Source organism: Cimex lectularius, unplaced genomic scaffold, assembly GCF_000648675.2.
Source record: "Cimex lectularius strain Harlan isolate CLEC.00 unplaced genomic scaffold, Clec_2.1 scaffold336, whole genome shotgun sequence".
NCBI lineage: Eukaryota > Metazoa > Arthropoda > Insecta > Hemiptera > Cimicidae > Cimex > Cimex lectularius.
The window spans coordinates 201,178-215,876 of NW_019394206.1; the positions used below are offsets into that span (position 1 = coordinate 201,178).

The window sequence follows — 14,699 nt, forward strand, 5'->3', positions numbered from 1 at the left end:
TTTCAAAAAACATGGATATAAAATTTTATTCAAATTGAGTAAATGGATTTTGTGAAAATTGTACAAATTTGAAGGGCGTTTTTGGTCTTGTCTGGTTTTAAAAATAACTTTACAGCACTTTTTGCGTTTTGTATCTTTAGGATTTCGGAAGTTATTGAAGTTGAATGGGGGCGTCTAAAAAAAACCTTGATTTTACCCAATCCGAGTCATGAGCGGAGGATTAAGCCAGGTCGATGGTGGTAAATCTCGGCGGAGAGCGGAACCGAGGCCATCCTCCCTTAATCCTTTCTCTAAGGCGAAAATTGTGGCCAATGGAACCGGGATTTGGAATAATCTGGGCATTTGACGAGTGAACAGATGGAAGCGTAGGATTTACAACGTCACAACGCGCAAAGCAAAAGCAGAATCATTTATCCATATTATGCAAAGTCCCATAACCTAGGAGATGTTTGTTTAAATTTAGCATTTTATGCGTGTATTCTAATATATAATAAGACCGGAAAAAGTTAAAGCTGAAGCATGAGATTACAATCAAAGCGAAGGGATTCTGTTTCAAAAGGTAAACCATCCATAGAAAGTCAGAATAACAGAAATTCAAAATAAAAAGAAAGCTGCGGAGCTTTTTCTCTGTTGAACGTTTGACCAAGACAGTTTTTCTTTGTTGGTCTCCGCTTGCGGTAACAATGAATAATAGACGATAGCCGCCACAGGCCGGCAAACAGGCCTTTATTTATTTAGTTTTTTGGACATAGCCGTGATTAACCAAAACCTCGAAAAACAATCGTAAATGAAATGTAAACACTGATTTCCAAACGTTTTCTCTTTGTTTCTGAGAGGATTGCTCACGGGACAAAGATTTCCGTCCGATGACCTCCTTCAAACTTAACGAAGGCGAGTATGAACAATGCAAAAATGTGGCCAGTTGTCCGCTTATTGTCAGCATCAACATTGCCCAAGGAATAAGCGTCTACGAGGTTAATATTCGACAGTTGATCATCTCTGATCATTCCGGTCAGTTCAATCTTTATCGACCACGGAAGAATACGTGGTACAGCGAGAATATACGGACTAATGAGGTAGGGAAAAGTGAAAACTCATTCAAAATGTACAAATACAATTTGTTCGGAGCTTCCAATAGTATAATTATTGAAATGTCTCTCTCTCTCTCTCTCTCTCTCTCTCTCTCTCTCTCTCTCTCTCTCTCTCTCTCTCTCTCTCTCTCTCTCTCTCTCTCCCCCTCCGCACGGCTCATTTCCAAATAAATTATATTGTATCATGGCAATTTTATGATTTTTAATGACAGTCTGAGAAATAAAAACTAACGTTGTCCATTAAAACTGCGCACTTTTGCGTTAAATAAATATAACGGGATTTCCAACCTTGTGGATTTACAGTGGCGGTTCATAGCCTTCCATGAATACTAATACTTAAAACAATGAGATAATAAGAAGTGTTGGGTGAAACATGCTCCAGAGGAAGACAACTTTATGCGGTACGTTTTACTTATTCCCGTCGTTACTCAGATTAATAAGTTGAGAGTTCAAGGCGTCTTCTATTTTTAGTAGGAAATGAAACCGCGATGAAACGAATGGGCCGTTATCCATTAAACTTTAAAATAATTGCGACGTGCACTAGTCTAGGTGGAGGAAGAGTTTTTATATCAAAACTTGCTCTGAATCTAATTTCAAGCGGTGAGATGTTGGACAGAATAGGAAAAATATTTATGTCCTCGCATCACTGTCACCGTTCGCAGTCCCACACGGATCCACTGTGTGTATTTATGTTTAAATTAAAAATTTAATAACAGATATTCTCCTAGATATGGCCAAAATTTTCGAAACGCTCCTTTTCAAACACCAGCACATTCATTCCTTTCCATCGATTCGAATTCTATCCTCATTCCACAATTCATCAATGCTTCAGGGATTTTGATACTATTTACTTTTCACGCAGGGCAGAGAGTACGGATCGCGTACGTTCTTAGACATGACCTATGCTTTTGACATGGTCTGGCACCTGGGAACTCTCTTCAAAACTGCTCGCCCAATTGATTTGAGATTAATGTGGATTTTTTTAGCTGGACTTTTCAACTGCTTTTAATCTATAAGGGAAAAATTTAGAATTTTTTCATTATGGATGGCTCAGCAAAGGCAGAAAAATAAATTTTTAAAAATACTTAAAATATTTTTTGTAGGTTCCTAGGGCGTTGTCAAGAACGCTCGCACATGCTAATTAATATTTGCCTAGCATCACCGAAAAAAGTTTCATACCAAGTCCGTAGTCTCCTCTTGTCAGTGCATAGCTTTTCTTTCTTTTTTTTAAAACAATATAAATTTAAAAAAACCTTCCGTTATTTCTGTTGGCCGTAAATCGAAACAATTTTCAAGGAACGACGAAAATAGTGGAAAGATGTTCAATCCGAATCAAACATTCGACGTTTCATAGTCTGACATGCCATCTAGTAGTAATTTCGCTATTGTGCGATTGTTACAATCTGTATCGATAATAATCCAAACGAAACGGTGCAAGTTCGGCCATTGCCGTCGAAACATTCGCAGCGATAATCCTTTCCAGAGGTGAAACCAAGAAAAACGGTTGCCCCAGACGCCATGATATTTCGTGAGGCAGCGACCGGGTTTAAACTAATACACTCGAAATTGCACCGACGAAGACGTAGTGCCTCGTGTAAACCAGCAGTAAAAACAGCCCTAAAACTTATATATGATTACATAGACAGTAAATAACTTTTGATTGCTCAATCAGACAGTTTTGCAAGGTTGTTTTAATTGGTGAAACAAAAATCATTCGAGGGTTATTTTAAACTGTCCAGAGTGCGTACAATTTTGACAGGGTACTTTACAAAAAAATCAGTTAATATAAATAGATCCCATTACCAAAGGAAGTGATGGCCACAGAGCTGCTTAAACCTCGACTTATTTATCTATTGTGCCCCTCTGGACTGGTTAGAGCTCACTAGTCTATGTGATCTATACAGGGTGTCTTTTTTAGATATCCCGGCTGAATTTCTCTTGAAGTAATGACGATATAAAAAATACATGTTTCATATTTTGTTATTATTTAATTGCGGCAAATTAAACAGTTCATCCTTCTAGCCCAGTAAACTTGGAGTAAACAGTAAATATTGGAGTTTAAAGCCGGGCGCACACTACGTCGGTGGCGCGGCGCGGCGCGGAATTGTGAAGGTCCGCACACTATGTAAGAACTGCTCTCGGCCGCGTTGGTCGAAATTTCTCCCTCCATCTCATTAGCGCTGAGGTGTTGATTTTGCATTTTCAGAAGTCCCACGTCACAATCGTCGGCTTCGTCTTTACAAATATGAAGTCCGAGGACACCCGAACTCAGAGTTCCGACCGCCCCGGCGCACACTAGGCCGGTAGCGCAGTGCGGCGCGGAGCCCGATTCCAGAAGCCTGGCAACTTCCTCCCGCTCCGAGCCGCGCCGCGCCACCGACCTAGTACGCCCAGCTTTAGGAGGAAACGGGGAGGAAAGTTGTAAATTGTTTTATATACTGTTTGTTATATCTTCATTTGAGTCTGAATACGTAGAATCTGAGTTTAGAAGGTCTTAGGAAGTGTGAAAAACTATTGGTAGCCAGAAAACCAGAAACTTGTTACAACAAAAGAAAAACAGGGGCGCAACGGTTCAGGCGTTGACACGGTGCTCATCACTGTAAGGTAAAGGTCCCGGGTTCGAATCTCGAATCGAATTTTTGGCCTATATAACTCGTCAAGAAAGTATTTTATCAAAAGCATCTTTCATATAAAAATGAAAGGAAATTAACTTTCCTGTTGAACGAGTACTTCAACTTTAAAATTCAAGTCAATAATGTATGTAGTCGGTCGTAATGGACAGTCGAAAAACGGCAATTTTTCACTTGGAAGAAACACTAGTTCAATGCGTAATCCTTATGCTACCATTAACTTACATTTTAATCAGATTTAATGCTAATATAACAAAAATAATTTTTTTTTATCCGAAGAAAATCAAACATTGATTTCAGTTATCTCAACTGGAGTTTAACCGTATGCTAAGATAACAGAAAACAATTTTTCTGTTTTTTTTTTCTTTTTTAAATCGACAGGATGATTGTCTACACGAAACACGGAAGAGATAAATGCCGTGAATTACGGGATAAATGCAGCTTTACATTATGCAGTTATTATTAAAGTAATTTCTACATGCAGTAGTCATTTCCATTGCGTTTTTAATGACCGGGGATGAACGGGAGAAACTTTCGACCCCTTTCAAGCCCAGACTTTATCGATAAAATTTCAAACATAAATCTTTTTTTCTTTGAATCAGTAGAAACTACAATTGATTACAAAATTGGCTAGGTCGCGTGCAGTTGGTGGGTACGCTTAGTGAAAAAACACGGAAATAGGCCCAAAATCTTTTATCCACATAGATTGATTATTAAAACTAAAGATAATATTCAGCCAATTTTTTATCGTTTTTTAACTCAACCTAAAATGATCATTTTTGATTCATTAACTATCTGACTCTAAAATCTAACGTATCTGTTAGTTATTATGAAGTCAGTTAAGGTGCTGATCTTTCCTCTTTCTTCAGTATTGGAGTTAAAGTACAAGGTAGCATTCCACGTCATCTCCTACTTACAGTGTACACTGCCGGTATTCCTTTAAATCCTAACACATTCGTTGCTATTTTACAAGACTCATGGGCATTTCCTCGCATCAAAACGATGCATTCCATATCCAAGCCGATTAAAAATTTAATAATGGACCAAAAGTCTTAGAAAGTTCATGGAAATAAGCGTTTTTTCATAACCTCTACCTTCCTTCAAGCGTCTGACGCTAAAGACGTCTAAAATAGTATAATATCTAAATATGGTTATTGATAAAAGACTGACAAATTATACCCTTTTAATTTCAATTACCTTTTTTTATACTTTCATATTAACTCTTTTTAACTTCAAATTAAACGATTATTTGGAGATCATGAAATGCGGTCTGGTGTGACGGAGGTTTTAGAAAAACATTTTCTTTGTCGTGCCAACGTTTCGATCTTTATTGAGATCATCTTCAGGACGTTTTATTTATAAACTTTTTTTTTATTTTACATACATTGTCTAGGACATTATACATCCTTGTGGCAGAGGGCTTAAATATATTTACAATATTTGTTGATTTGGCCTAGAGAAATAAGAACAGTGGTGAAAATTATACTAAAAACCACTTGCAGAAAGAATACATTAATAAATAGGGAAGTTACAAATAATTACATATATTATAAATTATAAATCATAAGTCATTGACTACATATGTACAATAGATAAGTTTGATAAACAACACATTTCTTTAATATTAGCTAATTTCATAAATAAGTTAATAAATAAGCAAGTTAATAAATAATTACTAATTATTATGAGTTAAAATCATTGAATAGACTTGTACAATACATAGTCTGACATTTACTAATTTGGTAAATAAATAAATACATATATAAACAGTAAAATTAACAATTTAATAAATAATTTAATAAATAATATCACAGTGAATAAATATACAAAGCAGTCATACTAAAATGTGTTTGATCCTCCTGTGTTTCCAATTTTTGTTGAGGTTATAGTTTCCTACATTCTTTACTGTCATATTTGTACTCTCAGCGCTACGTTCATAAAAGGAGCTAGTGATCCTTTTGATATCATCCTTAATGTATGGGATGTTTAAAATTTCGTGCATATAATTTATACGAACACTTCTTTTAGAGGATGTAATTAACCTTAAAAATTTATTTTGAATTGTTTGTAGGCACTTTATATTGGTGTTACTTGTGTAGCTCCATACCTGACAGGCGTATAACAGCATTGGTCTGGCTATGGTTTTATATATAATGAGTTTATTTTGGGGGCTCATCCCAGATTCTCTACACATTAAAGGGAACAGTCTTGATAGCACACTTCCCTTTATCAATCTTTTTACAAGTGTTGGTACCAAAGTTAAGCTTGCTATCGAGGTGTAAACCAAGGTACTGAACCTATTGCGCCAAGGAAAATTTGAGTCACCGATTCTTATAAATTCGCTATGCATAGGATGTCGTTTTGTGAATAGAATCGCCTCAGTTTTTGTTGTGTTTAACCTGAGTTTCCATCTGTGGCAAAACCTAACGATCCTATGTAGGCTTGGGTTCAACTTGTTAGTAATAGCACTTACCCTCCAAGATGAACAGTATATTGCTATGTCATCAGCATACATAGCTATTTCACAGTCTAGCCTAGGGAGTGCATTCATATATATGTTGAACAAGGTTGGCCCTAGAACCAAACCTTGTGGGACTCCAGCGGGAATTTTACATGGTGGCGAGACAATTTCATTGGAGGTTACCCTGAATGTCCTTTTTTGTAGATAGCTATGTACTCTAACAATGTAGCTTGGGAATTTGTCTTTTATAAACCTATAGACAATATCTTTGTGCCAAACCGTATCAAATGCCTTCTCCATGTCGAGCAAAACCATCCCCGTGTGTTTTTTAAATTAAAATTCAGTGTCACAACGTTGTTTAAATTTTACAAATACATGTAGGATGTGTAAAAATTTAAACAATGTTTATATATCCCAAGCCCTGACGATGATCTCAATAAATATCGAACCGTTGGCACGATAAAGAAAATGTTTTTCTAAAACCTACATCACACCAGACCGCATCTCACGATCTCCAAATAATTATTAACTAACGGTCACTAAACACACATTCAAATTAATTCTTTTTTACTTTCATATTACCGCTTTTTAACTTCAAATTAAACATTTTTTTAACTTTCATATTAACGCTTTTTATCTTCAAATTAATTTTTTTTTACTTTCATATTAAGACTTTTTAACTTCAAATTAAACTTTCTTTACTTCAAATAACGGGTTTTAATTTCAAATATACTTTTTTAAATGTCTCATTAACTCTTTTTAACTTTCAATTAGTCTTTTCTAATTTAAAATAAATTTTTTACTTCAAATTAACCTTTTTAACTTCAAATTCGCCCCCTTTTAATTTTAAAATTTTAATTTCAATTCAACCCTTTCTTTAATGCATTCAAAAAATGTAAGAGATTATGAATTATAAGCATTTAAAGTAAAATTCCTGTTTGTTAAAGGTCCCCACAAGGGGGCGTCGGTGGCCGCAACGGTTTAAGGATGATTCACGCTATACCGTGTCGGGGCCGAGCCCGGGTCTCAACCGAGCCATAGCGTCCGAGTGGAGTCCGAGCCTTTATGCATGCTGTTCCGTAGTAGTTCCGTGCGAACCGTGGCTGAGTGTTGGTGAGTGGGTAACAAGCAAAATGCAATTTTCAGAACTTGAACTAGCAGCAATTGCCGTTGCACTTGATGAAGAAGAAAGGGAAAACCATGTTGATCGACTTCACACAGCAAAGAGGAGATGGGGCGTGCATCCTACTTGGCGAAAGCGAAAGTTGGAGGGAGAATTTGCCACACTATACAAAGAGTTGTTAGATGACGAAAGTAAATTCTTTGGCTATTTTCGAATGTCATGGGAGTGTTTCAACGTTTTACTTCTAAAAGTGAAAAGTGGCCTCACGAAACAGAAGACATTCTTTCAGGAGCCCATTTCGCCATCTGAGCGACTAGCAGTGTGTCTCAGGTAAGTCAATAATAATATAGACAACCGGATCAGAATAGATAAGAATAAATAATAATTACCGACTTAAAATATGTATTTAAAACAAAAGTAACATACTTACAAATTTCACATGTATTTGAAACGTGTACAAATATTCTATAGTCTTAATAATGCTTTAATAGTCATGTTCATTGAACTGAGAAAAAAAAGTGCTCATCTCATTTTTTGCTGGTTGTTGTGGTAGAGCAGGCGAGTGATTTGGATGTGCGTCAGGTGTTGTAGTCCAGTTTGGATTCGGGTGGATTGGTGGAGCAGTTGATGTGGAACTGGTAGATGATTCATCTGCTGGGGATGTCTGCATTTGTGCGTACTCTAGATCCTGCACTATTGAAAAAATTCTTCCTTTTGCTAAATGCTGGTAGTATGGAGAAAACGTTTTTATTGTCGGTATTAAACCTTGGAAAAATGCGTCAATAGGGTGAGCGTCAGTTTGAGACTTTTCTTTTTTTTCAATAATATATCTCATTAAGGTATTCGATGCACTTTCCGTTGGATATTGCAGTGGTGCTTGTGACATTCTGCGAGTGTAGCGGACTTGATGATGTTTTCGAGTAGGTCTTGAAGTTGATACTGGTCGTGATAGAGATGATGGGCAACCATCAAGTGGTTGTGACAACGGAAGAGGTGTGGAAGGTTGTGGTTCCAATGGTACGTCGTTTGGCTGCACATTTTGTGAAGAACTGCCTGGAAGTTCCATACTGTCATTGGCATCATTTTCTTCATTTATCTCCGCTTGGTTGTTTGTATTTCCCGATTCGTTGTCATCTTCAATATTGGAAATTGTGTTACGCTCCTTAATGTGCGGCAGCAAAAATTCCAGAACATCTTCATATTTATATTTTTTGATGAGGTTAGGGCTTTGACCACTTTTGGTGTTGCGCTTTTTCAAATTTCTTTTGAATTGATCCCTTATATTTGCCCACCGTTTTTTGCAATTTTGATCTGTAAAAAAATAGAAAAATTATCTAAACAGAATTATACGTAAATAAGTAACAACACAAATTATACACAATGAATGTTACTATAGAAGTAATAAATGTTTAAAGTTGTTAAATCTACTGTAGTTTTGTAAAGTAACAATATATAAACTAATTTAATTACCAAGTTCAAATTCATTATAATGTTACTAGTGGTACATGTTTTTTGTTGTGTTCCAGATTTTTGGCGACTGGAGATTCTTTCAAAAGTATTTCATACAGTTACCGGTTGGGTCATTCAACGGTATGCCAAATCGTAAACAGTACGTGTCGAACTATAGTCACCGAACTTATGAATGAAGTAATGCCACAACCAACAGAAGAATCATGGAAAGCCGTTGCAAGAGATTTCGAAGCATTATGGAATTTCCCCAACTGTATCGGCGCGTTAGATGGCAAACATTTTACTATTGAGGCTCCCGCAAATAGCGAGTCACTTTATTTCAACTACAAACATACTCATTCCATTGTCTTATTAGCGTTAGTGGATGCGCGATATAAATTCATTACAGTCGACGTTGGTTCTTACGGAAGAAACAGTGATGGTGGTATTTTTGCTCGCTCTTCTCTTGGAAAACGCTTAGAAAATGGTACACTAAACATACCCAGCGGGAAGTATTTACCTAACACAACGACCGTTGCACCGTACGTAATTGTTGCTGATGAAGCATTCCCCTTAAAAACTTACTTACTACGGCCGTACCCAGGGCGTCAATCAGCTGAAGATACAGGAAAAACAAGTTTCAACAATAAATTGTCATTAGCTCGGCGATTGGTGGAAAATGCGTTTGGCATTTTAACACAACGATTTAGAATTTATTGCAGAAGAATAAAAATGGCACCAGAGAATGTGGATTACGTTATTTTAGCCACTTGCGTGCTACACAATTTTTTACGTGAACGTAGTGACAGTGTACATTTACCACACAGTTATAATGACGGGACACAAAACTCACAACCACAACCATGTTTTGAGCCATTGCGCAGTCAACCAGGGAGACCAGCCGAAGATGCTTTTGCAGTGAGAGAGCTCTTTAAAAATTATTTGGCGACTACAGCTGCTCATGGAGTTGAACCTTAAATAGTCTATGATTACTAGGTATGAATCTAATTTCTTCGTGTCAATAAGCTATTATACTGCACCGGTTGAAAATTTTTGTAAATGTTATGAATAGTGCATCATCCGTAAGAGACGAAAATGTAAATAAATATAAATAATAAATAAATAACAGTTTTGTCGCAGTGAATGTTTTGTCTATTGTTCGTGAAATAAAAATTATCTTTACTTACCATTCTGTTGCAAATCTTCTGATATTTTCTTCCATATGGTGGCTTTGTGGTTGGCATCCAAATACTTTGGATGCGACATATCGTAAATGCAACTGTACTTCCGCACACTTTCAATANCCTTGTTCTATTGTGAATTAAATTTCTTTTCTTTTTTTTAAATATCCCTTACGGATAGTTTTATCACTGTGCTTTAATATTTAAGTCTCGTGTTTACCTCACATCCTCTTTCCTAACAGCATTTTCATATATCCCGTCCGTTGTTCATTGTGCTTACTTGCACTTTTCCCTTTGCAAAAATGAAACGAGAAAAATTGTTTTATTACGTTCTCCCGAGGGTGACGGATGGAATGAAGCCGGCTGACATCCCTGCGAAACGGTTTACAGTCAAATATAATTAACGAGAATATAATTTCAATGTGTAAACAGACGGGATCGAAATGTTTATTGCCCTTAAACTTTGGGTTATGAAAATCGGAATTAATTTCTGATCAGTGCTATAAACGTAAACGGTTGTAAAATTATTTCATACGTATAAACCATACGTATATGAAGCCCAGAAAAATAAAAAACAAATATATATATTCCAACAATTAAATACAAGATTTGCATTCGTCTTTAATTGTTCATATCTCACAAAGGGAGTCCACAGTGGATCAAAGATTTTAATGGAACGTTTTTACTGAAATAGCTATTTTTATTCAATTTAACCTTTTTTGACTTCAAATTAACACTTTTTAACTTCGAATTCCCTATTTTAATTTCAAATTAAACTTTTCTACTTCAAATCAACCCTTTTTCATTTCAAATTAGCCCTTTTGAAAGTCAAATTAGCCCTTTCTTTAAAGCATTAAAATACATTGAAAGATGGTATGAATTACCTAGCATGTAAATTAGAATTGCTATGTATTTGCTAGGTTCTTAAAATATAAAGTAATTTTTTTTTTTTTTTTTTTTTTTTTTTTTTTTTTTTTTTTTTTTTTTTTTTTTTTTTTTTTTTTTTTTTTTTTTTTTTTTTTTTTTTTTTTTTTTTTTTTTTTTTTTTTTTTTTTTTTTTTTTTTTTTTTTTTTTTTTTTTTTTTTTTTTTTTTTTTTTTTTTTTTTTTTTTTTTTTTTTTTTTTTTTTTTTTTTTTTTTTTTTTTTTTTTTTTTTTTTTTTTTTTTTTTTTTTTTTTTTTTTTTTTTTTTTTTTTTTTTTTTTTTTTTTTTTTTTTTTTTTTTTTTTTTTTTTTTTTTTTTTTTTTTTTTTTTTTTTTTTTTTTTTTTTTTTTTTTTTTTTTTTTTTTTTTTTTTTTTTTTTTTTTTTTTTTTTTTTTTTTTTTTTTTTTTTTTTTTTTTTTTTTTTTTTTTTTTTTTTTTTTTTTTTTTTTTTTTTTTTTTTTTTTTTTTTTTTTTTTTTTTTTTTTTTTTTTTTTTTTTTTTTTTTTTTTTTTTTTTTTTTTTTTTTTTTTTTTTTTTTTTTTTTTTTTTTTTTTTTTTTTTTTTTTTTTTTTTTTTTTTTTTTTTTTTTTTTTTTTTTTTTTTTTTTTTTTTTTTTTTTTTTTTTTTTTTTTTTTTTTTTTTTTTTTTTTTTTTTTTTTTTTTTTTTTTTTTTTTTTTTTTTTTTTTTTTTTTTTTTTTTTTTTTTTTTTTTTTTTTTTTTTTTTTTTTTTTTTTTTTTTTTTTTTTTTTTTTTTTTTTTTTTTTTTTTTNTTTATTTAAAAATCTCGAATTAATAGAACAACCATTTGTTTTTATATTTGATTTTATATAACTTTTAATTTTATTTAATTTTCTCATGGCATTTTAGGTAGGCACCCATTTTATATTTTTAAACAATTCAAAATTCTCAAACTAAAAGGAGAAGTCTTTATTTGATGTGAGGAATCTCAATTGCCCACCCACCTGGTCCATTTCGCCAAAACATCGGCCAATGAAGTGATATGATAGAATAAAAACTAGATGTTTTCTTTCGGTCCTTCAATTGTGAAAACGGTAAAAAAAGTGTGCCAAGTGGGTGGGCAGCATAGCTACCTCAGGTTTTGTGCATGCGCATGCGCATATGTTAAACAGTTTGGAATACAATTCGTATGTGATAATCTAGAAAGCAACCTGCATAGTCCCTGAAAATTGCATAAAAATTGGTCTCATAGTTCCGGAGTTTTGCCGGTTACAAGGAATTGACCACAGACGGTCAGACAGAGAGGAACCTAATTTTTTCAAAAAGGTCTGTCAGGCAAAATGCGAGTGGAAATTCTGAATTTGGAGAACAACAATTTTTCAATTTCCCGCATGAATACAAGGTTTCCACTTTTGTAGTTCGGAAGCACAACAATTATGCAAAATGATAATTAACCTACAATAAACCTAAAACTGTTTAATAGTTTTATTATTGAATTATTGTATGTTTTTCGTTGAAATAGGGCTCAACCTTACATCAAAGGTCGTTAAATTCACTTATTTATTTTTTCAATACCCTTTATTTAATATTTGTTTAAACTCTCAGAAAACTCATATGTTCTATGTTTAGACTTGTTGCCAACACGCCGTACAGTGCCATTTTTTCCCCAGCATGGAGAGAACAAAAATAAAAACAAAGGTAAAATATGAGATACAGAATATTCGCCCAAAAATATTTATAGCTAACATTTCTATATAAAAATTCGAGTATTACCGCATAAATAGTGTCTTCAAAACGTCCGACGCTTCCTGTACAATTAAATAATTAATTTAATTTAGTTTAATTGTAAATAATTTTGTGAAATTTTGTTACAGGTGGCTCATCGACCGACAACATTACATGTCTGTAAGCAAGAATCATCATCGGCCATTGGGTGAGGAACGTTGAAGTGAAGTGTCTCAGCACTAACATAACACCTCCAGATCTTATGCAACAAATGTACAACTGAAGAGTATCAAATACAATCTGGCCCTTCAGCTCTGGAGTGCAACCCGAAGGGGCCGACCATCCGTCTCCATAAAAAGGGGAGGCTTGAAACTAGCAATGGTCCTTTTCCCTAAACAATGTCGATTATCCTGAACTAAGGATAAACAGGAGTAACCCGTTGTATGGAGCGCGACCTGAAAAGTCGAGCTTAATATTCATGGTCAACCCTTTCTCAATCATTTCTGTCTTTGATTACTCCTGAATACCCTCTTCGAACCTCACAAGGGGGGTGGGGTTCCTGGCCCAAAATAATAGTGTAGCCCAGAACACGTGGCGATACTAAAGCAATCTTCCTATATTGGCGAAAGAAATCGACTTTGAACAAACTGTGGGTGCGCAATCAAAGGTGGGGATCAGTGAGTTCCTATCTGAAAACATTGGTGTCGGAGCATGACCGACTGAACTAGGGTGAAACATATTTTCCAAGCAAATAGATTGCTATTGGGTTTGGATTCGTAGAGGGGACTCTTTGAGGGTACCTACCTGATGGTTCAGGACGTTCTGTTTATCACCGACCTATTTACCGAACGACTGGGGTCCCTTATGGGGGTGGTTAGTATTCCACTGAAATCGAAAACCTGTTGTTCGGATGTTCTCTAGGTTAGGGGGTCCTTTCGCCTTTCTATCGTCGGGAGTAAGCCGAGAGGTTCGGACAGAACCTGTTTCAGCCTTTCGAGGTTCGCCGGCGGAATGGGCAAGTGAGGAAGAAACGCATAATGATCATTCACGATTGGGACGTTTTTCTACTTTTGAACTTACGAGAAGAGCACCATTCTTTCGTAAGCAGAATTGCGTCCCGCCGGTTATAAACCAACGACTGACAAGCCATGTGCCAGGTGCGGTCGAACAAGAACCTCGCCTGACATAAAATCTACCAGATTCCAACAGCAACAAAAAAAGTTTTCGAAAATATCATTACAGGAATCTGTGATGGATATTTCCATCCAAAACATTCGTTCCCTTGTCAAATCCAACCAGGTGATACAGAGTACATGGCAAAAAACGAGGTGAATTTTTCTGACACAGGCTCCTCTTTGAATAAAGAGATCCACTAGCGACAATCGTTGAATTCAATTTCATTTCAAGACCATTTCTATGCATTGCAGAACAGAGGACAAGGGTCGATTTGAATAAGTTAGCTCTTTGGCCGAGGGTCTCTGGCCCTAGATCGAACGAGACAAGTCTGTAAACCGCAAACGCGTATCCTTAATTGGTATTACAATATATTACCTCACAATTATCATAATAGGGCAAATTTATGGCCTCGATGTCATGATTTCGAGTCATAGCAGTATGGTAATACAGAATAGTCGGCTCCTATCGGGTAAATGATTAGGTCGATAGAGCGTCAATGGATGGTCAACTCCAACTGTAAACTCTCTACTGTTAATACCGTACTGATTAATTAAACACTGTAGACTGAATTTTGAAATTGTCAATTCGATTGTTTTTCGCATATATTTGATAATAATAATATTGATAAGATTAACTTAATCATTAATCTTATAGTTATAGATAAAAGATCAGGGTTAAGGTAAATTTGGAAGATAAACCCAGGTCTTTCGAGGAATATATGAATTTCATCTGGACGTTGAAACTTTTTCTAAGATTTAAACGGTTACCAGACATTAACATATACGTGTGTAGAGATTAGTGACCGTTAATCGATAGTTATTCAGATATCGTGAGATGCGGTCGGGTGTGATGTAGGTTTCAGAAAAACATTTTCTTTATCGTGCCAACGTTTCGATCTTTTATTGAGATCATCTTCAGGGCCTGGGATTTACAAACAATGTTTACATTTAACAATTACATTTAGGATGTGTAAAAGTGAA

The 14,699-nt window shown here is 34.6% G+C and overlaps 1 protein-coding gene across 2 annotated transcripts; it reads left to right on the plus strand.

The window, feature by feature from the left end:
• The first annotated feature begins 942 nt into the window (after positions 1-942).
• On the plus strand, positions 943-10,041 carry LOC106664153 (protein ALP1-like). 2 transcript variants are annotated; one of them, XM_024230169.1, is made up of 3 exons: positions 943-1,076; positions 7,130-7,635; positions 8,832-10,041. In XM_024230169.1, exons 2-3 carry the CDS (start codon positions 7,316-7,318, stop codon positions 9,730-9,732), a joined length of 1,221 nt encoding a protein of 406 aa, XP_024085937.1. In that variant the 5' UTR covers positions 943-1,076; positions 7,130-7,315; the 3' UTR covers positions 9,733-10,041. The 2 variants fall into 2 exon arrangements, with proteins under 2 accessions (XP_024085937.1, XP_024085936.1); XM_024230168.1 differs by lacking the exon at positions 943-1,076 and adding an exon at positions 3,381-3,695.
• The last annotated feature ends 4,658 nt before the right edge of the window (positions 10,042-14,699 follow it).